Below are 27,531 nucleotides of genomic sequence, written 5' to 3' on the forward strand. Positions count from 1 at the left end.
TAAATCTCGTATTAAGTTCAGGTGTGTGCGAGTGACCTATCTTTGTGCTACATGTGGATAATCTGAGACAAACGGGGTGTGTTGTATTATTTAACCACTCTGTAAGACTTTGAACGCTTGATTTACCTTTAGTTGTTGTCTCTTAATTTTGTACAAGTCTACTGAATGTTGACCTTACAAATCAATCGTAAATAGCTCTATTGATTGATTCTTACAAGTATCTTTGAAACAAAGGTAGATAGCACTTTTCTGTGTTAGTTAGTTGAAGAGTAATTGCCTTCAATTGTATTTTCCGTTTTAAGTCAGCATAGTTTGTTAACGGTGTCATATACGCTGAAGATCTCAGTTTTGTTTCTGCATTTTTCTTTTGGTAGGAAGTTTAGTGGCTTGGGATAATGGTTATGGGGAATTTGTTTTGATTATTTTGTTTATTTGGCAAAAGTCTTGTTTTCTTGGTTTTCTGTTTCTTATGTTTCTAATCTCTTTTTGTTACCACATTGCACCTCTTCTAATAAAACGTACTCAACGTTAGCTGTACTTTGTTTGTTGGTTGTCTCTGCAACTTTCACACACTGCAACAGTTAAATCTCCCTTAAATGTTGCGCTCTAATCCCTTTTACATCATTAAGCACGTAACATTTGGAAAAAGGGAAAATATTTTGAACAACACCTTATAAGGCGCAACCAACAGTCAAAGCTGCTCCAGGGTGAAGATATCAATTGACCAGCACTGTCCAAGTAATTGGAAATCTCCTTAAACCAGTGGTTCTAAAAAAAACTTTTTTGGACACGCCCCCTTTACACTTTTAAAAAATATGACTATTTTCTATGGCATGCAACTTTTTGGGCTTGTTCAAACGATGTCAAGCCAACAGTCTGAAGAATAACAATTCAGTGGAATTGGCGTTCAGTACCGCTTTATAGAGGCAGAGCTCCAACCGCTATTCACACACTTAAAATGTTGCGACGGCTGTTTTCTTTTTTTCAGATTCATTTCAACAAGTCAAATTCAGGTACTTCAAGCCATTTAAGCACCTTGTACGAACCCTGTTGCCTGATAATGGTGAAGAAATGACTAAATATTTGGTACCGTCTTCAGATGTAGACTTGAGCTCACCTCACTGGTCATCTTGATCAGAAGTGTGGCAGCATCGGAGTATTTGGTTTGACTCTTCAAAATCTCAGCACTTAAAAGACAACACCGCTCAGCCAAAAGCATGTTTCTGTGACAAAAGCACAAACAACAATGTCTTACACATATAATATATACAATACATGCAACATGTTTCCATCAAAACTAAAATTAAAAAATAAAAGATCCTTTCATCAAGTGCTCAAGTATTAAAGCAGCATATAATGCCCGGCCTAAAAACAGAAGCAACAACTAAAATGAGTTTTATTTTTATTTAAAATACTAATAAAAACATTAAAGGGACAGTTCACCCAAAAATGAAAATTACCCCATGATTTACTCACCCTCAAGCCATCCTAAGTGTATATGAAAATATATAAAAATAAGTGAATAAACTATGATAACCAGCGTCTGACAAAAATCTGTATGCAAGTCAACTTACGGCGGAAGCGTAACCTGACGTGATGTATAACGTAGGATGTAGGAGTAGGTGAGAACAGACGTCACTCACAGTTCAAACAAATAATCCTGGGCAACAAACTCAAGCTCCTCTTCTCTTATATAAAAAAAATCCTCGTTTTAGACTTCTAATTCATGACCGGTGTTTTGTTTAGCTCTATCCTCTGCATTTCCGTGTTCTTCATTATGTCATGTAACGCGTCAGAGGTTCCGCTTCCGCAGTAGGTCAATTTTTTTTAATGCTTCCACTTTAGATAAACAAAAAAGTTACATAATCAAATCTCTGAATTTGTATATTGAATAATGACTGCAAAGGAAACTCATGTAATGTTAATATTTCCCTTTTTCTTTGGATGGAATGTAGCCCTGAAGCTTTAGAAAAATGGTTGACAGAATATAAGGCTAGTGGAATTTGATGTTCATTTTTTAGAAACAACGTTGTATCGTCAGCAAACTGACTTTTGCCTTTCCAACACTGTTAAACAATCAATACCATTATTTTTAAATCAATATAGATAATAGCTCTGCAACCATTATAAATAATAATGGTGAGCTACCACATCCCTGACAAATTTTATATTATTATGGATTGACCTTCCTCCTAAGAACCCTGGTTATGTCTCACTAATTATAGTAGAAATCCCTTTTTTCAGCCTAGCAGCGATAGCTCCAGAATTTTTTTTTATAAATCAAAGTGATAGGCATCAGATGGTCTAAAACTCTTTTATCTTTACCAGCTTTGAGATTCAATGTAATCAAGCCTTGCTTCATACATTCTATCATCTCTTTCTTTTCAATACATTTTAGGGCACAGAATAGTAGATTTCTCAAATATATTTTTTAACAAATTATTAGTGAGCCCATCTGTCCCTGGGGATTTGTTTAAAGGCATCTTCTACACCAATGGATCCAATTCTTCAATCCTAGTATCTGAATTATATAATTTAAAGAGTTCTCAATACGTGGAATATTGTTGCGGATTTTAGCAAAAAAAAAATAAAAATAAAAAAAAAAGAGAGAGAGATCCGACTCATCTGAAGAAAAAATTAGAAGAATGTAGTTTAGAATAGAAATGAAACTTCTTTTTCGATTCTTCTAAAATCTTGGATCATTCTAAGATCCTGGATCATAAAACTACTGATAGAGTTCCTTTTCATATTTCAGTAATTTAGAAAAACATAGACCGCAGAGTTCTTTTTCACCATTCTCAATCCACTTGACATGCAATCTTATAAAAGCACCATGTGCCCTCAAGATACAACTAATCGAATTTAAAGCTCCATCACCCTATCATTTTCATAATTATTTAAAACTGGTTTGTTACAGCACTGACATTTCACAAATTTTAATTCCTTTCATACTCCATTTTTTCATTTAGTTTCTTTGAGAAACCCATTGAAAATTCCATACTTTTAGAAATTCCCATATACTTATATTACAATCAAAAGAATCATTTATATCTATAACCCTTATCAATTAGGGATGGGCATTCGATTAAATTTTCTTAGTCGATCGTCGGGAGAATTAACGATCGACTATCGATTAATCATTAATATTTTTATATTCAAATTCATTATTTATTTTTATATTATATACTTTTTATAAATTAAAAATGCAATGAAAATACAAAAATACAGCGCGTTTTTCCTCGATTAGATCTTTATTACAAGATGATCAACTTGTGGCAGTAAATCTGGACGTTCGGTTAGGCTAAACTTGAAGATATATATGCGCTGCGGTGCTCGAAAGCAACGGAACCTGCAGCTGCGAGTTGGCGTTCTTAAACAGAGACCCTCGTTTGTTCCAAAATAATAAATAATAAAAAAATCATGTTAAACAATAACTTAACCAAAAACATAATAATACTTAGATCTGACAGGTTTTGTCAAAATGTAACTCAAAACTATCCAAGAACGGAGTCGAGAAAGAGGGTGAGAGAGATTAGCCTACCTACTGTAACAATCAATTAGGCTAGGCTACTTAACAAAGCCTCGTAAAAAATAACTAGTAACTCAAATACAACTTCTACACCAGTCTACTGATTTTTGTGGAGAAAGATAAGCATGTTGATGACATGATCTGAGGTCAGACGCGACCGCAACCTGACCGTCAAGCCTCGTTTACACTTTCGCCTGGCTCTGCAGCGCGAGTCTCCGCAGACTGCGCGCGCACCTCCCCAAACAGACGAGGCGTTTTTACTCGACGCGCTCGCCTGTGACACACCGAATACCGCAATTACGTCATTTTTGCCGCGCTCACCTTCGCGCTCGTGCGGACGCGTCGAGTGTAAACAAGGCTTCAGTCCAGCCGCTGAAAACACCCGCTCTGAGGGGACTGACGTTGCCGGGATGCACAGGTACCTCCGCGCTAACTTGACCAACCAGCCCGGGGAACACGTTCACTTTCCACTCACACTACGCAACGCAGCAGCATTAGTTTAATGATAATCGATAACAAATTAACGTGATCGACGAAATTCTTAATGATCAATAATCGATCGTCGATTAATCATGCCCATCCCTATTATCAATTACTTGATTTTTATTGCAAAATTCTTTATTTGTTAGGAGAAAGGCATTGAACTTCCAACGATCTAAAACGAGATCTATAAAGCAATGATCCTTTAACGGAGCTTTAGAAATTGTAGATTGTGAAGCATATTTTAGAATGTGCTCACTTACCATCCAATAATCAATTCTAGATTTGCTCTCGCCATTACGTTCAAACCACGAAAAAACATTTAGGATTTAAATATCGCCAAACATCTTAAGTCTGGGAGGCCATCTATCTTCCCACTCGTCTAGAACCATATTCCAGTCCCCTACTACTAAAACATTATCAGATGAGTACAGCACTTTAGTTCCTGTTTGCCATCACAAATATCTTTTACTAATTTCTGGTTTTGAGCTGCATTGTTAAAGCCATAAATATTAATTAAAATGAAAAAAGACCATCAATTTTCATTACCACAATCAACCAATGATCGCTTCCATCAGCTTTATCCATAACTTTACCCATCAAAAGCAATCTTTCGTCCTTCTATGAAGCCATATGGACCGTCAAAAAAGCAGGCTTTCCTGCCCTCCTTGCTTGTTCGATTTGAGGCCACAGTTTTCATCTGTCTTCCAAATCCTCTCGAGGAAGCAATCCTTCCGCCTTGCAAATAGGAGAATGTTTTGCTTCAATGCCAAATTTCATCCTTCACCTGCCTCTGAGTGAACAGTACGATCCTTCTTCGCAGCCTATGGATGATGTCAACAGCCTCTTCCATCTTTGCCTCCATCTCAGGTGCAATCTTACTTAGGATATGAATGACATGTAATCTGATAGCTTCAGCTTTTTTTCTCTTCTATACCTTTGATCCAAAGACACAACCTCATCTTTCTTGTCCTCTCACCCTCTGCTTAAGATCACAGTTCTCTTTGCGAAGATGCTCATTTAGTATCTCCAAGTCCTGGACTTTTTTTCTCTCTTATTCACCTCTTTCGAGTTTTCGATTTCGACTATTCACCTGAACCAGTTTTCTGAATCATGGCGCTGCTTTGCTTGGATTGCTCACGTAAATCCGCCAGTTTCTAATCCACCCTCTTTTCCAGTTTTAAAATTGCCTCCAAAGTTGTTTCGTTGGAGATTTTAGCCTTCACTTTTTTCTGCAGGATTTTTACTTGGGGTTGAAGAAATGGAGCCACAGAACTGTGCGCAGAAACCTCCATTGCGTAGTCGTGCTTCGTGTCTCTGACCTCATCTTTCTTTTCAATATTAGGTGATAAATCTTTCCCTTTGGGGGTCTAGTTTTAGTTTGACAGGTTTAATCCGTTTTCATCTTGACAAAAAACAGATTGAATTACTCAATTCAAGCAAACTTTTGGGAAGAACTATCACAAGCTTCGGAAAACACGACTGCTCAACCCGTCAACTTCGCACAGCCGCTGTAAGTCGACTTGCGTACGGATGTTTTCCAGAAGCTAGTTATTATAGTTTGTAAAGTTTTAAATACAGATATTTTTCTTACAAAAACCCATTACTTCAGAAGGCCTTTTTTAAACCCCTGGAGGTGTATGATACTTTTAAGATGGGTGGATGCACTATTTGGGGCTTTAAAACCGTGAGCGCCATTTATAAAGCTTGGAATTTTTTTTTTAAACTCCGATTGTATTCGTCTGAGAAAAGATAGTCATATACACCTGAGTAAATAAGTAAATCATTTTTTTTTTAGGTAAAATATCCCTTTAAAATGCTAAACTATTTTAAAAGCCACAAACACATCTGGCCAAATAAGAAAACAAGAATGACTTTTTAAAATTTTATTTTAATAATAATAGCGCTGTTCCCGATTAAAGATTGTTCTAGTCGACTAGTTGTCGCTCATTTAAGCCATTAGTCGACTGATCGTGTGTTTATATTAATTTAATTTTCTAATATACTGAACCATAATGATTTCAATATACAGGCGTAATATATAACCCATTTCAATTCAAGCACACTATAGAGAGAAATGCAGCTTTTATACGGATTATTACAGAATCAGAGAATATTTGTTTTCTATTTGAATTGGTTTGTTTAAAAAGTAGACATTTCAAGCTTTCTATATACAGTCTATTTCTCATGTCTGTGAGGCAAGTAGCCTAAACTTAAGTAGCAGTATTAACATAAGTGACATGGCATCTGACGCATAGAAGCCAAATGGCACATGCCGCTAAGCTGAGAGGCACATCCGATGGCACATCCGGTCTTCTTTGGCCAGTGGATAGTGGCTTGAGCCATTACAACTTGTGATATGTGCCCATGGATTGTGTCATGTGCCACAGACATTATCGTGGAACTTCCCAGTATGTTGTGGCTGGCTCCTCCAGTATTGACTGACAGATGAGTTGAGGAGCTATACTGACATAATTGTGACAAAATCCTACATAAATAGCCTAATTTAGTGATATTTACAAATAAATGTCAAATAAACATTCAAGTCGGTAATATTTTTTCAGTTTGTGGCACATCTGTAAAGAGTCTCATGTGCCGCTGAATATTTTGCTGAATGAGTGCTATTGTATGTTGCTTATCACATGATCTGCCCTTTTTAGCAAACACACAGAATAAAACTTTCACAGGTCACTACGAATACCGCATTTGCAGTCGCATCGGTTACTGTAAACCCGGGCTATTCAATTGGCGGCCCTTAAGCAACCTCCCAACATTCGTAGGGTTGAAATTCTTGCTCCAGATGTGTATGAAACGCTGTTAGGAGACCTGATGAAAGCTCATACTGTCTATAGCAGTAGATGAGTCGACAGAAAAAAACTGATACTGCTCAGTTGTGCATATATGTACGGTTTTTTTCTACACCAAATGCTTCCGAGAGGAGCTTCTCGGCCTACTGCCGTTAGAAGGACACACAACTGGCGATATAGTCTTTGGGAAAATGTCCGCTTTTTTTAAAGATAATGGTCTGGATATGAAGCGTGTGTGCATGCTTGTGACAGGTGGGGCTCCATCCATGACAGGGAAAGTGAATGGTTTGGCAGCACGTTGGTCCGCTTTGCACCTCAGTTGATCTCCTTACACTGCATTGTGCCTCAGGCGGTGTTGTGCGCAAAACTAAGCGGGGCGCTCAAAACGACAATGGACACTTCGCTCCACATCAAGCCTCAAACACCGCTGCCGAGCATCACGACCTGCTTTTGCATAATGACGTGAGGTGGCTGTCCAAAGGCAAAGCACTGGAGCGTTTCTGTGGTCTCAGAGAGGAGATCATAACTTTCCTCCGCAGCAGTAAGAAAAAAAAGGCAGAAACGCACTTGAGTCCCATACTGGACGACAGCTTCATGCCCGATGCCTGCTTTCTGAGCAACATATTCAAACACCTGAATGATCTCAATATGGGACTACAAGGCAGAGACAAAACTGTCATCGACCTTGTGGAACAGATGCGCGCATTCCGAGTTAAACTGGACCTTTTCGCAACTGATTTTAGCACAGGCCGAATGCTGCATTTTCCGACACTCCGTAATTGCATCTCATCTTCCGCACAAATCACGGATGTGATGACAGATTTCATTGCGAGGTTGAAAAAGAACTTTTCTGGTCGATTGGATGGACTTGTTCTGCCTACAGAGGTGGCCGTTTTTGTCAGAGACCCATTCACTGTAGCAATAGAAGGGGACTTATCCGCCAGAGCAAAAAAAGTGGTCCCTTCCATTGACAAGGGGAAATTTACACTCGAACTTGCTGACATGCAGTCATCTGTAACCATGGCACTGGAGTTTTGCACTAGCAGGCCTGCAATGTTTTGGACTGATGTCAACGTACATCAGTTCCCTAAATTAAAGAAAGTAGCGACCGTTGTGCTCAGTATGTTTGGATCAACATACACATTTGAGTCAAGTTTTCACACATGAACTCCCTAAAAAAGCAACTCCTGTTGCTCCCTGACTGACCGTACTCTCCACCAATGACTTCGGGTTGTATTGACAACTTAAGAGCCTAAAGTCACTCCTCTCATTCAAAACAAAAAATGTCACTTCTCCCTCTAAGTCACATTTACATTTATTCATTTAGCTGACGCTTTTATCCAAAGCGACTTACAATTGCTATATTTCAGAGGTCACACGCCTCTGGAGCAACTAGGGGTTAAGTGTCTTGCTCAGGGACACATTGGTGTCTCACAGTGGATTCGAACCCGGGTCTCTCACACCAAAGGCATGTGTCTTATCCACTGCGCCATCACCACCCCTAGTGGTGCAGGGTCACCCCAAGTCAGAAGGGTAACTGTAGCCTACATCAATATATAATGTGGGATGTGTAACAAAGGCATGCCTAATCACACATGTGGTGATTTAAAATATGTTCGCAAAGTGTGCAGTAGTACACCTTGTATTCATGTGTTATAGTTGTGAATACTGTGCACTTTTTATTGTATGCACTTTGAAATGTTCTTGGGTCAAATGTAAGCAAGATTTATTTTATTTCAAAAGGAAACTTAATATTATTGCTAATAGCCTACTACTGTGCACTATTTTGTTTTATGCACTTTGTGATCAGATAGGTCAGATTTGTAGCCTAGGTAGGCTTAGGAAAGAGGTGCCTAGGTCAGTTTTTTTCTTTTTCTTTTGTAAGTGGAAAAAGTAGGGGCTACCTCAGATTCTGTTCAGTTAGCACTTTTATTGTTGTTTTTTTATGCAACTTTTGCTATGCAAACTGACCAAAGTTAAAAGAGAAACAATGAATAAACCTTACATGTTTTTCCAATAAATTAGTTTGTGTTTTTTTTATTTGTCATTACGAGCTGCTTGGCCGCTGAAATGACTGGCCCAGCTAACCTTCTTGGTTTGAAAATCTGGCCCAACTGAATTTGTATTTGAATAGCCCTGCTGTAAACCTTTATTTTTGCACAATGCTGCATGCACGCCAGTAAGTGTCAGTATAAGTGTAACATTAGTCAGCGCAAGAATCACATCTATGGCTTTAATATTTCAAATATAATTTTCTCGAACGTCCCAACGTCTCCAAGACGCTTGAAGAAACCTAACTGCAAAGCTACAGTACTTTGAAGGTTTTAGGCACATGTGTAAAAATGCTGTAAAGTGAGGATGCTTTCAAAAATAACATTTCAATAACATCAATTAACTTCTATTACCTAAATCAAATCAATATTTGGTGAGAGCACCCTTTGCATTTAAAACAAATTTTGTCCTCAGTACACTTGCACATAGTTTTTCAGGTAGCTTTGCTGGTAGGTTTCTTCAAGCGTCTTTCCCACTGACACACTACAGCAAAAGACATAACTGGCTTAAAACCATTTTTTGGTGAAAATACTAGCATGCCTAAGACCAAGTATTTTCTTACTTGCACACGTCTCTGTAGGTCTGAATGGCCGTGTCCATGTAGTGTGCAGGGTACGGCCTCTGTGCCCCGCTCTGCAGAAATGCAGCGACAGCAGCCATCTCCTGTAAAGACAAAGACACAGGAAATCACTCTGACGCATGTTCAGACAGCATTACTCTTTATAACCACAGAAACAATGCCACTGTCCCTATCTGTGGAGGTTTTTTCAATCAGCAGCTTGGTTTGCGTCTCACCAGCGATCCCGCGGCATACAGCATGGCCTGGTCGGAGAGGAAGTCCTTCTTGGCAGTGTGGTAGCAGTTGTAGGCCAGCTCATAGTGCTGAACTAGGAAGCAGAGGTCGGCCATCTTCCTGATCTGAAGCTCTGGAGCCTCTGAGGGATAGCTGATATCACAAGGATCAATGATCAGATGAGATGTATAAAAGAACAACAAAAACGTTTAAATTCGTACTTCAGGTCGCTTACAGCAGCCCTGCAGTGTTCTTTAGCTCAGCAATACTCTTCTCGGGGACTTTCCCTCCACCAAACAACTTCTTAGTGGCGGAGAAAAGAGATCGGCTCAGACCTTTTCTCGAGACAAGCTAGAATGGGAAATAAAGAAAAATGAAGACAAGACAAGATGAAAGAAAAGCTCAAAAGCTGTGCAGAACTTTCAGGAAAAAACTATATTTGCATCACGGTCAAAAGTTTTAAATATTAACAGATCCCCGGCTTGTACTCTTGGGTAATTTATTAAATTTATTTTGAAAGTATGAAAACTGCTATATTATGTACGAATGCAGCCAAGATGTGCATATTTAAAAAAGGAAATAAAGCAAATAAATAAATCAACAGCAAAACAATGGAATAATGCAATACAGCCAACAAGAATGAATTATAAAAGGTATATATAATTTAAGGAGGTAAACAAAAAATATAATATAAGATGTTGGAGCCAATAGTAAAACATGATTTTTTGAGTGATTTTAATGTATAAGGGATTATAAAATAAATATGTACTGTACAATTTAAACAAGACAGATGTGGTTTAGCTTCACCCTTGTTTCTTTTTATTTCTTTGCTCTATAAGTCAATCAATACAGAGATTTGAGATTAATTAGATCTAACATATAATTTGTGTGCGTTTATGTACCTGGTCATTTAGTTGCCGTATGTTTTTCTCGATGTGCGGCAGTAATCCCCTGAAAGTGAACTCCTGGATAAACTGCCGGATGTGGTCGTGGTCATTCAGGGTCAGGCAGGTTCCACGAGGGGTCGGGGTGGAGTGAGAGGTCAAGCTGGCCTTCGTCACATCCACACTGTTTATAGGGTTGTTGCTAGGGTACCCGGCATCAGTGGGCTGGTCCAGCTGCAGAGGATGAGTCTCTGAGATGCTGTCTGTGTCTGCAAACATCATTGGAACATCTAATTAACATTAGACCAACATTTCTAATCAAAATGAGGTTTATAACCCAAATCCCTGGTAATGGGATTCAGTTGGAATGGACTAACCTCTAACTGAAGGATCGAGACCATCTTCCTCTGCACCGATGTTGTTTTCAACCGCATTATTCACTGCACATTCGTCATATAGCTCCTATTAAACATCAACAGGGTTGGGGAACATTTCATTTGGCAGAACATATTAAATTTTTCAAATCCAACTTAGTCACACAACAGTAATTCCATCAGGGCAACACATTTTTCCACAAAAACTAAGAACAATTTGAATCATTACATCATGCATTTTGCAGATAACTCTCTAACTTCAATATTGTAAAAAAGTTAAAACAGCAATCAAAACTGATTTTAGATTTACCAATAGTTCACCACACTGCTTTTAAAAAATAAACACTGAGATAATTCATTAGAGGAAATTATAGCAAATAAAAGTATTATATTATAGCAATATTTCCCAAATTGGGGTTTGATGAAAAGCAATTAAACCATTATTAAAATATAAAATACAAATAAATAAATCGTTTTAAAATAAAACATTTAAAAACAAATTGTTAAAAAAGTAATGAGAATGTATTTTTAAATGATTTAAATGTACTACTTCAAGAAAATGTTTAATTATAAAATAATAATAATTATAATTCAATATTAATACCAAATTTCATAACATTAAATTACTAATTTTAAGGACCAAAGGTGGAAGAATATTATATAAGTGTACATTATTATGTATAATATTTATTTGAGTAATAGAATAAAATATTTAAGTGTTCTTCCACCATGGACCATAAAATTAACTTAATAAATAAAATAATAAAAAATAACAAATAACAAAATATTACATTACTTGTACCCTTGATTTGCATGGTTTATGCCATAGACTGAAAAAAAACAACAACAAAAAACTAAACAGTCAAAACAGTCATCGAGGATGAGGATACTGGGCCCTCAGAGCCATAGCAGTGCTGAGAATTTTTCTATAAACAAATTAAAATATTTAATCAGTTAAGCCCAATTAGATGTGAATATTAAAAGGTAAGATGAGACGTTTTATAAAGCTATTATTATTTCACATTTAGATACATATGCAAGGCAGAAGGCCATGTGACAGAAAATATACTGAATGGGGGTTCGGTGTTTTCCTCTTGAAGTCTGGACCATTTTTATATTTTTCTTAAAATAAGTATCAAAAGTCATGAAAAATACTAAAAACTCCCTCACCATGAGCAGCAAACCAAGTTAACTAGTAATTTCAAAGTTTAAGTCGTCTTTTCTTGCCATCAACAAATATTTTTCCCAATTATAACATTGCTATTATGAAATGCTCTTAACATGCTGATTAATAATGTTAAATTAAGAATTCAAAAACATGGCTGGAACAGCCAGAGTCATATGACAGATAAAAATATTTGCTGCATTCTCGTTTTTGGCAGTGTTTTAGCTAGTGGTGGGCATAGATTAATTTTTTTTTACCTAGATTAATCTCACTGGAATCTTGGAATTAATCTAGATTAATCTAGATTAAAATGGCTCATTTGAATTCTGCCGAAGGCATTCAGAATATGTGCGCTACCCAAATAATGACTAAAAATAAGTCTTTGAGAACGGGTTTCTCAAGCCAGGTGGCGCATTAGACCAGGGGCTCATCTCCTGTTTCCAAAATGCATCAAAAACTGCTTGAGAAAGCTGTTCTACTATGATAATTAGTGATGAAAATAAATCACGTTCAATCAGATGTACTTGTGTTTACTTACTAATGCTGAACTGTGCTGACGTCGCCCTATGGTGCCCCATAAAGGACAAAAGGGAAAGTTGTGAGTTCACGCCACGGTTTTTTATGGCTGGGACTCGGAGCAGGAGCATCGATAAGAAGAATCGTTAATGTCGAGGGCATACAATATCGATGGTTCGTAAAACTTAGAACCGGTTCTCAATTTCCATCCCTACCCCCTACAGTGCAATTCGTCTAGGTATACATCTGCGCTAAAATATCAAGGTGAAAGTCATCTAGGCTTGCGTAGTATAGACCCAGCTCCCAACCCAACTTTGAGAATAGATTAACGGCGATTGTTTTTATATCGCCCGATAAGAGTCTCACGTTAACGCAGCACATTAACGCCGATAACGGCCCACCACTAGTTTTAGCGTTTAATCCATTTTGCTGCTCACTGTGTTTCTGCTACTGTTATTAAAATAACCGAAGTTTGGCTCTAGATAAAAATATTAGAGGATGTAGTGCCAAAAGATTATTATCATAAACAACCCTGAATGCTTGTGGTGTGAACCGCTCAGTTGTTCTGATGCACTGCTAACTGTAATGTACGGTAAAATGCTGCTACTGTTGTCATATGTCTAGTGGTCCGGTTGGAAACAAGCTGGAATCCGGAACCAGACCACTGTGGAGGATTCCTCGCTTACGCCATTAAAACTTCTAGTTCTTGGTAAAAAAACAATGCAACGTGGCCCAGACTTTATGACGATAATCAGACGTTTATGAGTTGCCTGTTCATTGCCTGCAGTGAGGTTGTGGCACTCACAGGGTTATGTACGCTGGTCTTCTGCAAGTACTGACTCCAGGGGTCCGGCATCTGTTCGTCCGCACCAGTGCTACCGCTCCGGGAGTTTATCTTGAGCAGATAGCAGCCCTGAGTACCATACCGCTGTTTCATATCCTCGTACACTGAGTCCGCCCTGAGGGAAACAGAGATAGACATTAATAGTTGTTCTATACCATCATAAATATAAAATGACAGCCTAATCCTTCTCCCCACAGTCAAGTTATCTTCTATTCATCAGACCTTGAGGCTGCAGACAGAACACGGTTACAGTGACTGGCAACGCATCCACATGCAGTGAATGGAAAGGTTTAAGCATGCTTGTCACTCAGCTGATGTCAGAAATCAATATTCATAGGAAAGCACATTGCAAATGCAGTTTGTGTTGGCTAAAGGTTCATTATATTCTACTTTTATGCTATTTCCTCTAATTAAATGTACACAATTACAAAAGAAAAGCAGAAATGTTTTCTCCTGACATCACTTTCGTTTTAATCCCCGAAGCAGGGTTGGATACATGTTTCCAGTGTTGATCAACTCTTTTCGTTTAATTGCAGAATCAGAACAACAAGTGGGAACACCAGAGGCTTTGAATGGCATATGGAATAAAGAGCATTTATGACTCACTCGGCACTGGACACTTTTTTCTTTTTAAATACAAGATTAAGTCTGAGCACAGTTCAGCTAGAAGCAGTTTAATTAATAAGCGTATTTGAGTAACAGTAATAAATTATGAATTGTGAGTGAACAGTCTTCATGCATGTAGATCGTTTTTCCTGTTTTCTTTAACCTCTAGCTTACATAATTAAAGTAGAATCTAATTGAGCACCTTACAAATTTAAAAAGTGCCAATAGCAAGAAAACCCCACTTATTTGAAAGAATGTGCGTGTATTTCTGTGCATATTTTTTTAATTGCCCTCGTGTGATATGTAACGACTGGACCGATCAAACACACCATTGTTCCACTTAATCTTCACAACCCCTCACCCAGGAAGACTGTGTGATGTCTTCCAAAAGTCAAAGGTGTGACCTCTGTGGAACTTAAAAGCCAACACAATGTTCCCTCTGTGCGGTCGCAGTATTTCTGGGATAATATGAACATTTGTAACAGAAATAATGATACCGTTTGGCTGAAAAGACTGTTTGTGAAGCCGTTTCATAACCTTACTGCTCTCTCTGGCTCTGGACAAGTTCGTTCTTGTGAAAAGTTTAATAGACATGGCCGAATTGTTGTCATGTAGGAATGAAATCGTGTGAGTGTTTGAATCGAGATCACAATCTCTTAACAAATAATCGTGCAGCTCTAGTTTATAGTGATCATATGTGGGAGCACTAGTTGAAAGTTGCCCAAACGACTTGTGCATAGTATGGTATCAAGTATTATTGACTCTAAGGACGTTTTCACACCTGGCTCATTTTGAGCCTTTGTTTTTGGAACCTGGTGCGTTTTCTCACTTAGTTCGGTTCGTTTAGGCATATATGAACACGGCAATCGCATTTGGATCCTCATCGAAACAATCGGTCTGAGAATGCCTGACAAATTGCTGCCTGTGGGGGGGTTCAGAAAGCTCTCGGATTTCATCAAAAAGATCTTAATTTGTGTTCCTAAGATGGATGTCCCTCCTTTAAGGATGTTAAGTTGTTAAAGGTGGGGTAAGTGGTATTTGAAAACACTGTTTGGAAGACACAAGAACAAACAACAAGAAATGTGTGTAGCCAATTGGCATTAAGGGGTGTATGACGGTGGAGGAAAGAGAATGAGCAAAAGGGAGATTTGAAGAAAGACTGCAGAAATAGAGATGAGACAACATAAAAGAGAAACGCTCAGAAGAAATCACTGGAAAACGAAGAGTTATGAATGGGCAAGGGCTTTAGGACCCGCTGTAATATTAGAAAAGCTTTTCAGTGCTGGAGAGACCCAAGCGGGAAGGCCTGAAAACAGAACACTAGGTTTGAGTGTCTTTGTTTGTCTGGAGCTGCTGTGCTGTTAGCAACTAACAACGACTTCTTGTTTGTAATTACTATTGTGTACTGTACGTTCATTCCTTGTGCTTCCTTGTCATTCATTCATCATCTGCGCTTTATATTTCATGAAGCATTATTTTGTTGCGCTTCTGCTATGATAAACAGACATCCACTCTTGGATTGTGTGGGTAACGGAGGCCAGTTAGTGAGAGTCACCCTGACGACTGCTATAGAATGTGGCGTTTAGCGTCATTGTTAATGCACTCGCCTCACATACCGCGGGATCGGGGTTCGAGACCGACTCAGAGCAGGGCTGTTAGGATTGGAGGGTGAGTATTGGAGGCGGAGCAATGAAGAGAGGGATGTGTTTGGGTTGATTTCAAATATCAACAATGTCCAACAGCATTTTTGAAATACTGCTAACCCCACCTTTAAGCAATTTCTCATAGGTTGTTTCTTTGTGTTTTATATAATGACCACTAGGAGGTGCTTGAGGCATGTTTTTCTTGATTGGTTTTCCCTGAAGAGATGTACGTTGTTGTTGAAACCGAAAGTAATGCATGTTCATTGCGGTTTACCGTGAAATGATAGCTCCGTGTCTTTATTAAAATGAACACATTAATGATTTCTCTCACATCCTTCCGCAACCCACCCGTTATTGATTGGAATGTTATTTTTTAATACTTGGCCCAACTGAGCCGGACATTATCAGCAGATATAACCGCTTCACTAATTCACACATTTTAGTTTTGGTGCTCCAAAAGTTTTGCTGGTGCTCCTAACTTTTTATTTATTTATTCATTTATTTTTTATTAGGGACCATGTACAATTTCAAACATAAATGTTACAATTTGATGCATTGTACCAGAGTTAGCCATAAGCCAATTTACATCTGCAGTCCCCTGTCTTTATTTTGAGGTTGTGAGCACTAGCGCTACTAAGGAAAAAAGTTAATTTCGACCCCTGTACAAGGAGAACTCTTGAAACTGACATGCACACACACACAAACCTCTGCTCATCTCCGTCACTGATATCATGAAGCAGCACGTAATATTTGAGCGTGTTGGGGATGAACCATTTGGGGTGGGTGTATTCTCCACTGTGCTGGATTCTGTGCTGTTCCTGGGACAGCTTGAGGAACTCCTCTGTCGGCACCGCCTCATGGGACGACACCACCAACATACCTGCAGCCGAGTTCAGGAGATCTCTCAATACAGATGGAGGGAAGAGCAAAAAAGAGACTGAGAGAAAAAAAAGAGGAGAAGAGAGTGCTAAATACAAGAGTGACAAAATATATCTTCTTGCCCGAAACCAACTCAATCAAAAATCTGGATAGACTGTGCATGTAAGCATATTTGAATGATGTAAAATCTAATAATATTTCATAATGTTACTGTTTTTACTGTAGTTTTGTCAAGTAATTGCCACCTTGGTGAGCATAGGAGACTTCTTAGTTATTCTAGACTTTTAAAAGGAAGTCTATATATACCCTTTTTGTATTAATGGACATTCATTTTAGATTTAGATTACATTTATACTTTATTTAAATAATTATAGAAACAAATAGTTTTTAATAGACATTTTATAGCATTCTTGGCAGAAAGTTTTATACAGTCAACATTGTGGTGCGTCCCTTGTGGTAAAGAAAGAATACGAGCATTAGAAAAAGAGAAAGCAAGATCAAGTTATGAGGAGAGGGACAAAGAAAGTTGTTTTTCTGTGTTTTAAAGGATACAGGCCAGGTAGTGGCTGAGGAACTCGTGCTCTGATGCTGGCATGGATTGCAGGAAGTTCTCGCGGTAAGTCTCAAACCATGGTGTTGTGGCTGTAAGATAAACACACACACAAAGAAATATTATCTTGTTTCAGAAACAAGATTAATACAGGCCACATGACCAACCCTCCAGGCGGAAGAGGAGAGAAGCACATTATGAAAGGCAGGACGAATAGGGGGGGAAATTACATTTGATATTCCATATAAGCTTAACAGATCACATTTCAAGAGTCTTTTACAGCATAATAACAGAAAGAAAACAACCTAATAATTTGCCAATAATTTGTTAAAATGTAAATTCAGCTCTTCATTCAAGTTGCACTTTTGAAGCATAAAGCCAAAAGGTCCGGTCACATTAGCAAAATTTCAGTTCAATTTTTGGGGCAAAAAAGGTCCATTGTTTATTGTCAATAGTGTAACAATATCTAAAGCAAAGCTCACACAGAAGTTAAACCAAGCAGCTTTCAGTTGGTCAACTTGAAGCCACTGGGAAATCCGTGTGGGGAAATCTTTCATCCGCACGAGAAATTCCCAATCGTGTGTATTCCTACTCAAACTATTTGATTTCGCCCACACAAATTTTTTTAATTTTGCTTAAAGAAGAGCAGGTTGTTTTGAATGCACGCATCAGCATTCATGATCAATTTCCCCCTTTTAGTCCATCCAGCAATGGGGGAAGATGAGTATGAACTGATTTTTATGCTCCAGATTCATTAGTTCAGTTCCTTGACATTTCGTCTCAATCAATGGTCTTCTCTGAATCATTCATGACAATAAGCAGACGGCATGATGCACTCCACTCTGGCAGCCTCGCGATCAATTCTTTATCTGAATCTTTACTGAGAGTGTAGAGCTGAAACACCATGTCGACACTACAATACAACAAACCATATCTAGCACATTACAATCAATGAACCACATCCCTTGTTTGCAGTGTAGCTCTGATTATTACAATGGCAACTCTCAAGTGAAAAGAACTAGACTAATTTATATTAAATTATATATTACTACTAAATTATATATATATACACACACACACAAACACACACACAGTTTCTCACAAAAGTGAGTACACCCCACCAGGGACGTGCACAGGGGGGTTGCTCAGGTTGCCCGGGCAACTGCCCATATGCCCTTCTCGACTCAAGTTGCCCTTCCGAGGAAAAAAAAAAATCGTACAATGGCTGCAGAATTTCACATAGGCCTAGATACATTTTTTATTTTTATTTTTTTAAATCGCAAAGCCTCATTCACTTCCATTCGTGCACCGAACTTGAAAGTCAGTAAGGGAAGGGCAAACTGTTTACGTGGCTGCAGCGCTGCACGCGACCGGTGCGTAAGACCCCACAAATTACTTAAGGCCCCGCCTCCATCTCGTGTCATAGCGTGTCAGTTAATGTGTACAACATCCATGACAAAATGAAGCGAAACTATCCTTCTGGTCACGAAAAGAGGAAGAAAAAACCCATGAGAGTGAATTGCGGGAACAACAATCAGGTAAACTTGTGTTCTCTCCTCTCTAAGTTTGATGTCAGCAAAGTTTGATGTTTTTCGGTCTTGCTAACCTAGCTGGGCAGGCAGTGCATCTCTTGCATCACTTTGTGCCTGACAAAAGTGAGAGTAAAATAAAAAAAATTATTACGTTTGTTTTTGATAAACGACAAAGTGAAACGGTGTTTGTTTACTGCAGCTCGGAAAACATAACCGCGTCGCGTGTGTTATCGTGCGTTCATATGCGCGTGCACGAAATGAAACTCGCATTTTTCAAGCAGAAATACTGTACAATACATGCAGTGAATGATGGCACTCCCAATCAAAGTCACATTTATAAAACAAGAAACTGATTATCTAGTCTCAGTGTAGTTAAAAACTCTAAACAACTGCACTAATTATGCAAGATAGAAAGCAATGTATTGACAATTTGACATTGATTGACTATTGATTTATAGGCTATATTGAATTTAAAATGTTGATTAGCTGGACATACTGGTCAATATGGATGCACATCCCTCAGTAAATAATAACCATAAATCAAGAATTGCTTCAACATGCATAATAATAAATAAAAAAAAATCATACTGATGCAGAAAATACCCAGGCTGTAGAGAGAACCAAAGTTAATCCCAAAAGCCAAAGCTCAGGGTTATAATTTATTATTTTCTTCTTATTTATGTTTACGTTAATATTCACTTGTTATGTTAACATTCTATAGAAAATACTCTATTCAATAAATATTGTTTGTTTGAACCTCATTCTGTTCTATATTGTTGTACTTATTCTTTGACTGTTTTGTTTCAAGGAGGGAGGATTGTATTGGGAGCACTGAAGTGTCAGGTGTGATTGTGTGGCAATGGCAAATGGTTTACATAGCTCACGGTGTCACAGGTCAGGTAGAGGGCCCCTTTTGCTTAGGGCCCCAGGGGGAGTTCAGGATCGGCCCTGGTTTTAGCAGTCGATTCTGTTGCCTACCGGAATTCCTGTTCCCTTTACGCAATCATACTACAAATCATGCGTAGTTGCCAGTAGCCTACCATCAGAACTGAATACGAGCAAGAAGCACAACTGAATGTAGGGGAAGCCCTTTTTTCAGGTCAGAGCAACTGCCCCTCATAATTCCTGTGCACGTCCCTGCACCCCACACAATTCAGCAAAAACATCTTAATATAATCTTCTCAAGGGACAATACTATAGAAATGAAACTTTTGTTGCCAGCTATTTTGACAATAATGGCTGTATGTTGAGTTATTTTCAGAGGACAGTAAAAATCTACTGCTATACGCTTATTTCACGCAGCCGTTATTTTGAAATCGAAAGCGAGGCTCCGGTGGGAAGAAAACCGGCAGTGTCGCTTTTAATCATAGGAGAGTCGCGAATGCGATCGCGTATTGTTGTGTTTAATGTAGAAATTAGTTATTCTAAAAATGTGCATACATTTATTTCATACTTTAGACTATACACAGTGAAATTAATTTATATATAAAAAAAAATTTCAGAAAGTAAAAAAATAAGCAGGAACGAACTATATCTCCATATCCTATATTGGATATTAACATCCAATAGTGTAAATCGCGGCAGAAGCTTCAGGTTGGTAGTCCAAGGCATTGTTGTTTATTTTTACTTCCGGGGTTCTTCCCACCGGAGCCTCGCTTTCGATTTCAAAATAACGACTGCGTGAAATAAGCGTATACAATTAGCACATTGACTACTCTAAAATATATCCAAGTTTTATTTCTATAGTACAGTCCCTTGAGAAGATATACTAAAATGTGTGTGTGTGTGTGTGTGTGTGTGTGTGTGTGTGTGTGTGTGTGTGTGTGTGTGTGTGTGTGTGTGTAAACAGGAGCTTTTAACTTTTATCAGTGCAAGGATCCCCTGATGGTTTTATAGGGACCCCCTGTTGCATACTGTGCAAAACCGACTGTTAAATTATGGCCTGGACAATTAAACATTTAGCTGAACTTTAGCTGTGGTTAAATGTATTTTTGCATAATGAACATTTTAATTTGTTTTCAAACCATAATTAGCACGCCCCCTGCAGTAATGCTGTGTATCCCATTGAAGCCCCCTGCTAAGAAGACAATGTGTTAATGTAACGATAAAGGCTAATCATAATTACAAATATTGCAAGTAATTTCCATAAATAATAAAATAATTTTAGTATATCTCCTGGTGTCTGTTTGGTGTCTCATGAACATTAAACAAGTCTATTGTATAAGCTTCTTACTAGTTCAGAAAAACCACAAGGCATTTTTGAAAATGTGTTTTGCATATTTTAAATTCAAAAGTTTAAATAATATTCAGCTAACTTTTTACTTGACTGAGAGCATTAGTGTATTGATAGAATGTAAAAATATCTGTAATGTGTACAGAAAGTATATATGTGTAAGAGTAAAAACCTGTTAACTGCAAGATAACCTTGTCATATACAATGAAAATCAGTAAATGTTTTAACATTACATTATATGAAATTTCACTGTAAAATACTGTCAAATGTGTTTTTTGAAAGTAAAAACTATGAATAAACAAACAAGCCCAAATCCAGAGATGTTTTGACATTTTGTAAAATGCAATAAAATAAAGAATCTGTGATTGTTAATTCTCTTTAACCTTTATTAAACTGACAAAAGTACAAAGAAAAGATTTTCGTTTTCACTCACAGCAGCTCAGAGATCCACTCGTTGATGATCACACGTTGTCCTGATTGGTTACAAGGTAGTTTGTGACATCAGAAACACCAGCAATTTCAAATCGCATTTTTGAGACTGTCTTTAGCCCTGTTCGGATGGTTATTGTTTCTCACGTGGACGTCTGTAAAAATAAATTTGCATGGCACCTCAGTGATCAAACTCATGCATTCGGATTGTGATTTATTCACAGTGAAGGAGCGAGTTTTGTGATCCTTTGAACCCGGGAGCGCACTGCTTATGTGGTCAGTCGCATGATTGTCTGCTGCAAATAAAATGTCATATGCTTGGAATAATACGAAAAAATTCATATTTAATTTAATAATAGGAAAATAATTTAATAATCCCATTTATTGTTTGATATTTTAAATCTCCTGTTTAAAATAGGAAGATATACGCACTAGTTAAAATGATTGTCTGTATTGTATTTAAACTCAAAACGTTAATTTATCTCGTTTTAAAAATGTGAAAATTAGCGGAAACAAGTTAATATTCTCTTCTTTACATGAGGTAAACACAAAGCTGCTTGGTTTATTTTTTAATGTATATAATTGCTGCCATAACAGGCCACTTCAAATGTTTATGTGCTTTTCTTCTCTTTCTCTTCTGAGCGGTGATGAAATATTGTTCTTGTAAATACTTTCCAGCATTTCAGTTACAAGTGAAGGCTAGAATTTTTAAATGCATACAAATTGGATGCTAAGCGCAACAGTTATTGAACGGTGCTGGGCAGTGGCCAAAAAAGACTTGAATGATCTCTTCTTGTAAACTCCGAGATGTGGATTCGGACACCAATTCAATTTCCACACGACCTTGGTATTTTTCTAAAAAACAGTAGGTAATTCGGCCGGGGATTTTCATGCGAATGGTGGGAGAAAAACACTGACATTCTGGATTCGTACGCCAATAAAATCACAGACTAGCCCCTGTAAATTATGAAAATACCTTACGACCCCATGAGAAACAATAACCGTCCGAATAGGGCTTTTGGTTCACTGCCGTTTTAAGGAGAAAATACTCAGCAAGGGTGTTGACTTGTGAATTTACACATTTGTCTTAAAGCATATTAAAAACACCACAGACATATAAACAACATTAAAACCCTTGATTTCCACCACAGGGGGACTTTAAATAAAGGTTAAAGAGAATTAACAAAATCACAGATCCTTGATTTTATAGCATTTTACAAAGTCACAACTTTTCTGTATTTGGAGTTGGAAAACTTGTGATTAAAAAAAAACTGTATAAGAGCATTCCCAAAAGTCTTTGAATGACTCATCATGATTATATTTTATATAAATACTTTTTAGATTGTACTTTTTAGATTCTTCTTTTTAGTATCAGTAATGTACAATAGGGTGTTTAGCGCTACATTCTCTGTTATTCAGTTTATGACTATTGCATTATTTTAGTGCCGAGTGTTTCCCAGATTGTGTTTTGTCTTTGTGTGCATGACCCTGTGAATGTCTATATATGAGTATTGGCCAAGTTTAATGCACAAGCCACTTACAATGAGCAATGATTCATCATGTGGCTTTTCTAGCTTAACACCTGTTCATATCATTGTGGTGGTACATCAGTACACTTAAAGATAAAAATCGGATTTTGGTATGCATCAAGTTGATTGGTTTATTAATATCCCTTTATAAAATATATGGTTAGAAGTTGTTTACTATACAGGCATCAATATGCCATCCTGTAATACCTGAAACACTGTCATTTCCAGCAACCACAGCTGCCAGTATTTTACAGTAAATTTGACAACATATTTTTTACATTGTATAACAAGAAAGAAACCAATACTTCACATAAAATCAAACTGATTTGTAAAAAGGGCATGTAAAGTTAATCTCTACTTCACAGCAACAGGAACAGTGGATCTAAAGAGAAGAGGAGACACTAGACTAGAAAGTGAGATGGATAAAATGACTCATTGAGCTGAAAACCTTACAAAACGAACTGAACCAAAAAAAAAAAAAAGACGGTCGAAACAATCGTTAAATATGGTCTGACTCTCAACTGGAACACAAACTGATTGGATATAATGAAGAAATCACTAAGCCATTATATGACAGTTTCAGCACAATGAGTCATTTCCCTTGGATCTAACTCAAACACACACACAAGAAGCTATAGGACCACCACCGACATCCTGAGAAAAAGGAGGAAGCTGGATTTGAAAGAGGAAAGGAGATTTAGCGGCAGGTGTGCTACGGAGCGAGCTAGGCCAGGAAATGATTTGGAAAAGGCGTCTGAGGAAAGCCCTCTCACGCACTCCCAGCAGGGGAAGGACGGGAATACCTGTGTAGTACTTGGACGAGCTCAGTTGGGTGAGTGTTTCTTTCCAGTCAGAGTACCAGGGAACGCTCGCTTTGACCGTGCGGTCTGAGAGGAGAAGAGACAGGTAGTCTGGTTAAAGCTCACTGACAGGAACCACAAAAGCGTAACGCATCCAAAACCAAAAACACAAGACACAGCCAGTAATGGGCATTCATCTACGCTCATTCAGTTAACAGGGCAGGAGTTTGTCGGGGCTTTAGGCACAGCTAAGTGATTGGTGTAGCAGAGGGGATATGTGGGGGGACGGGCTCTACTGGCAGCCTAATGTCTGAGAGGGAACCAAACACATCACACTCATTGTTTAAAGGGTTAACAGCACAGCATAGCACAGCACACGTGTGTGAGACCTGGAATACACACACTGAAGGAATGCATGTGTATGAGCTCTTACCAAGAATGCATCCACAAGAGAAGTGTTGGGGGGGGGGGGGGGGGGGGGGGATTAAAAAAATGAAAAACAAGATCAGAAACGATAAATCATAAATGTGTAATGCAAACCAAACCCTTTAATTTCATGGACAATTATGCCATTGGATTCTCACTCTTTTCCTCTGCTGCCCTCATCAGGTGCTGATATGAAACGAGTTCCATTAAAAAAGAAATTATATTATGAGACTGCTCTTCGTCTTCTCAAATGTTTACATACCCTCTGCAGATATCTTTTTTTTTTTCATTTAGAGAAGTCAACATTTTTATGTGTAACACATTTTGAATATTCATAAATGTCTGTAAAAACCAATAAATCAATATAAATGTGCAAAACATGTTAGTTACATTAGGGGGGAAATATGTGGAACAGACAGATAAAACAGTATAGTATTTATTTATTACTAAAGCCCTTTCACTACAGTGTTCATGACTATTTAAAATTAAATAGTATAAAATTTGTATACTGTAAAATCTAAATTTAACACATTTTTGATGTCAACCATTATTTTGACGAACAATGTTGCTGCTAGACGATATTGAAATTGTCAAATTACAGTCATGCTAATGTTACAAATGAGAAATAGGCAGATAGACTGTATTTCCTTAGCGATATGCTATTTGCACCAAGTGAAAACAGTGATAGATTCTATTAACACTATGTAAAAATAGCAGTTAGATGCTATTTATACTTAGAAATAGTGGCGGATACTATTTGCACCTCAGTGTTGTTGTACATGAAATGGTATGCAATAAAAACAGTGTAAATGACTATATTTATTAAAATGAATAAATGGATGCCACTTTATTAGGACAATAAAGCCCTCCCTACACCTACCCCTACCAATAAACATTATTATTAAACCCTTTTCGAACATTTTCTTAATTTCTATTGAAAATAAATGACTTTCCGATCTGATTTGTGAAGGGGGGAAAAAAGAAAAGAAAAGAAAAAAAAAGAGTAGAGAAAGTTCGACAAAAGGCGGATTTGAACTCGGGTCGTTTTGCTTCAAAACTTTCTACCAGGCGCCTTACCCCTACACTATTGCTGCTGTCAATAATCCTGTGTCTTGTCATTTTATCTGGCCCAACCAAACGTCAGCCTCTGCCAAAAATAATACATTATTTTGAAAGGTGTAAATGAATAAACAAAATCACTTAATTTTACCTCAGACCTCGCATGCGTTTGTTTTCTCCATGTCATTAAGCAGGCTATTTCAAATGGATCACTGAAAAGAGACCTTTTTCCGACTAGTCGGTTAAAAAAAATGTAGTTTAACATTATGGTAATTAGTCATGACATCCCTTGTTTCCATAAAGAACGTGTATATTATGATATACATTGTTATCAACCAAAACGAAGCATATTGAGATATAATTGCTTGCTTATATTGCCCAGATTCATTTAAGGCTACTGAAAAAAAAAATGCAACAAATGGCCATATATAGATTCTGCAAGGGCTATGTAAACTGTAAATATGTTGCATTAGGAAACATTCTGTCAGTTCCTTTTTCTGTTCACTTTAGGCCATTCCGCTTTCAGTAACATAATCAGCTCCTCTACGGATTTCCCCACCACGAACAGAAAACTCTTCACAAGCACTTACCGCTTATGTTGAGGTCGTAGTCTCCAGCCGAGATGACGTTGGCAGGCGAGCCTTCAGGAGGCTGGCAGACAGAAACCGCCTGGCTGAGGAGCCTTTGCAGCTCTGGGGTCTGTGGAGGACGCGTGCTGATCCCAGTCACGCTGATCCGGAGACCCTTCACCACAACCACTTGGTTGTTGGGGTCACGCAGATGACCTACAGTTCAGTAACGAGGGCACAAAATGAAGGAGGGAGAGAAGGAGGAAGTTTGTCAGTTGAACTAGCTGATGGCAAATTTATAATAGTACTGCTAATTTAATTTTCTTGTAGCTGAAGCTTTGATCCTAGCCAACTTAGTGTCCAGCAGAACCCAAAATTGGTTGTTCCTGGACCATGAGTTCATTATCAAAAAATTTATTTTAATAAATATTGTTTTTAAGTTTCCTATTGTAATATATTTTAAAATGCAATTTATTCCTGTGATCCAAAGCTGGATTGCCAGCATCATTACTCCAGTCTTCAATGTCACATAATCCTTCAGAAATCATTATAATATGGTGATTTGTTGCACAGGACACATTTCTTCTTATCAATGTTGTCATATAAATACACACAGTATACATACACACACACACACACACAAGAAACACAATCACATGGAAAAGAATCAGTTCAATGTTTCTGACTCTTGAAAGACATTTTATTTATTTCCATATTTATATAAACCTTTGTTATTTTGTATAACAATATAATATATAATATAAAAGTACTTCATGTAAATACGTTTTGATTCATGTTTTGATTACTAATATTGATGATATTTCTGATAAGGTATATCTCTGAAAAGGTACTATTCTATTTTTGTAGATGCTTTTGAAATGATATTTAATAATAGAAGCACTATACAAATGTAGTTAATTATTAGCAGTGGACAAACTTTGGAGAGAGTATTTAGGATTTAGCATTTCCTTATTTTACAGTGGATTATAGCTCCCTGTCAACTTAAATGATCAGTCAAGGTTAAGGAATGGCACAACACAGCTGGGCTTCCACTAAGCTTGACATCTGGCCACCTCTAGACCTGACCTTATCCTTCTTCATCCACCCTTCCCTGTTCAAATATGTTGACACTCCTTGATGTTCACACCCTCTTCTGAACACTTTCCAATAATGCGCCCGTGTTTTCTCACTCCACACTTCACATGATAAGCATTACATACAGAATAAAGATGAGACTTTGCTCCTCTGCTCCCAAGGCATTCCTGAATAAATCCAATCACATTACCGAGGGATAAACACACACATAGACAGAGAGCACAGTGTTCATTTGGGTCACCTTAACTGTGTTAATATCATGTCTACGAATCCACAGCTCACTGCAACATATGAATAGAAGAAATTGTTCTTAGTGTCTGAAAGAGTTATCTGAGAAGAACAGACAACAAGTGAATCAGCGCAATAATGACTGACTATGAGCTACAACACAACATGTGCCATATTTTTCCCACAAATCCTAAATGGCCGATATTCTGTGTAATGTCATTAAAAGCGGTTCAATAACCAGACACTAAAAACAAATAAAATAAGATTTTTTTTTACAAAAAGCCCCTTCCAATTGTTTCGCTGGTAACCAGTTAGTAATGTTATTTTGTTCCAATGATTTTTCAATAAATCAAAGAATTTGTTGCAGGAAACTTTCAGAATTGCACCACGTCTGGTCTGCAAATCTTTTCATTGCCCATCATGTGTTCTTCTGAGGGGTTCATGTGTCCAGTGTCGACAGATTCTGTAGCAAGAAGCCAATTCAGTTAATTTTGTCCTAATCGGGTTGA

General features: G+C 37.7%; 1 protein-coding gene across 3 annotated transcripts in view; it reads right to left on the bottom strand.

The window, feature by feature from the left end:
• trappc8 (trafficking protein particle complex subunit 8) overlaps positions 1 to 27,531 on the bottom strand; it is a 79,674-nt gene that overhangs the window by 48,195 nt on the left and 3,948 nt on the right. The window contains exons 2-12 of one of the 3 annotated variants that reach the window (XM_077220960.1): positions 25,721 to 25,915; positions 23,649 to 23,732; positions 17,125 to 17,214; positions 16,399 to 16,573; positions 13,406 to 13,559; positions 10,923 to 11,007; positions 10,564 to 10,814; positions 9,897 to 10,012; positions 9,664 to 9,814; positions 9,431 to 9,531; positions 1,118 to 1,223 (exon numbers count right to left, since the gene is read on the bottom strand). In XM_077220960.1, the coding sequence (XP_077077075.1) occupies positions 1,118 to 1,223; positions 9,431 to 9,531; positions 9,664 to 9,814; positions 9,897 to 10,012; positions 10,564 to 10,814; positions 10,923 to 11,007; positions 13,406 to 13,559; positions 16,399 to 16,573; positions 17,125 to 17,214; positions 23,649 to 23,732; positions 25,721 to 25,915 (1,508 nt within the window). The remainder of the gene's footprint in view (positions 1 to 1,117; positions 1,224 to 9,430; positions 9,532 to 9,663; positions 9,815 to 9,896; positions 10,013 to 10,563; positions 10,815 to 10,922; positions 11,008 to 13,405; positions 13,560 to 16,398; positions 16,574 to 17,124; positions 17,215 to 23,648; positions 23,733 to 25,720; positions 25,916 to 27,531) is intronic. The other 2 variants (XM_077220961.1, XM_077220962.1) reach the window with 2 other exon arrangements.

The sequence above is a fragment of the Siphateles boraxobius genome, unplaced genomic scaffold (genome assembly GCF_051911475.1).
Source record: "Siphateles boraxobius isolate OS27281-9 unplaced genomic scaffold, OSU_SipBor_1 8, whole genome shotgun sequence".
In the NCBI taxonomy this organism is placed as follows: Eukaryota; Metazoa; Chordata; class Actinopteri; order Cypriniformes; family Leuciscidae; genus Siphateles; species Siphateles boraxobius.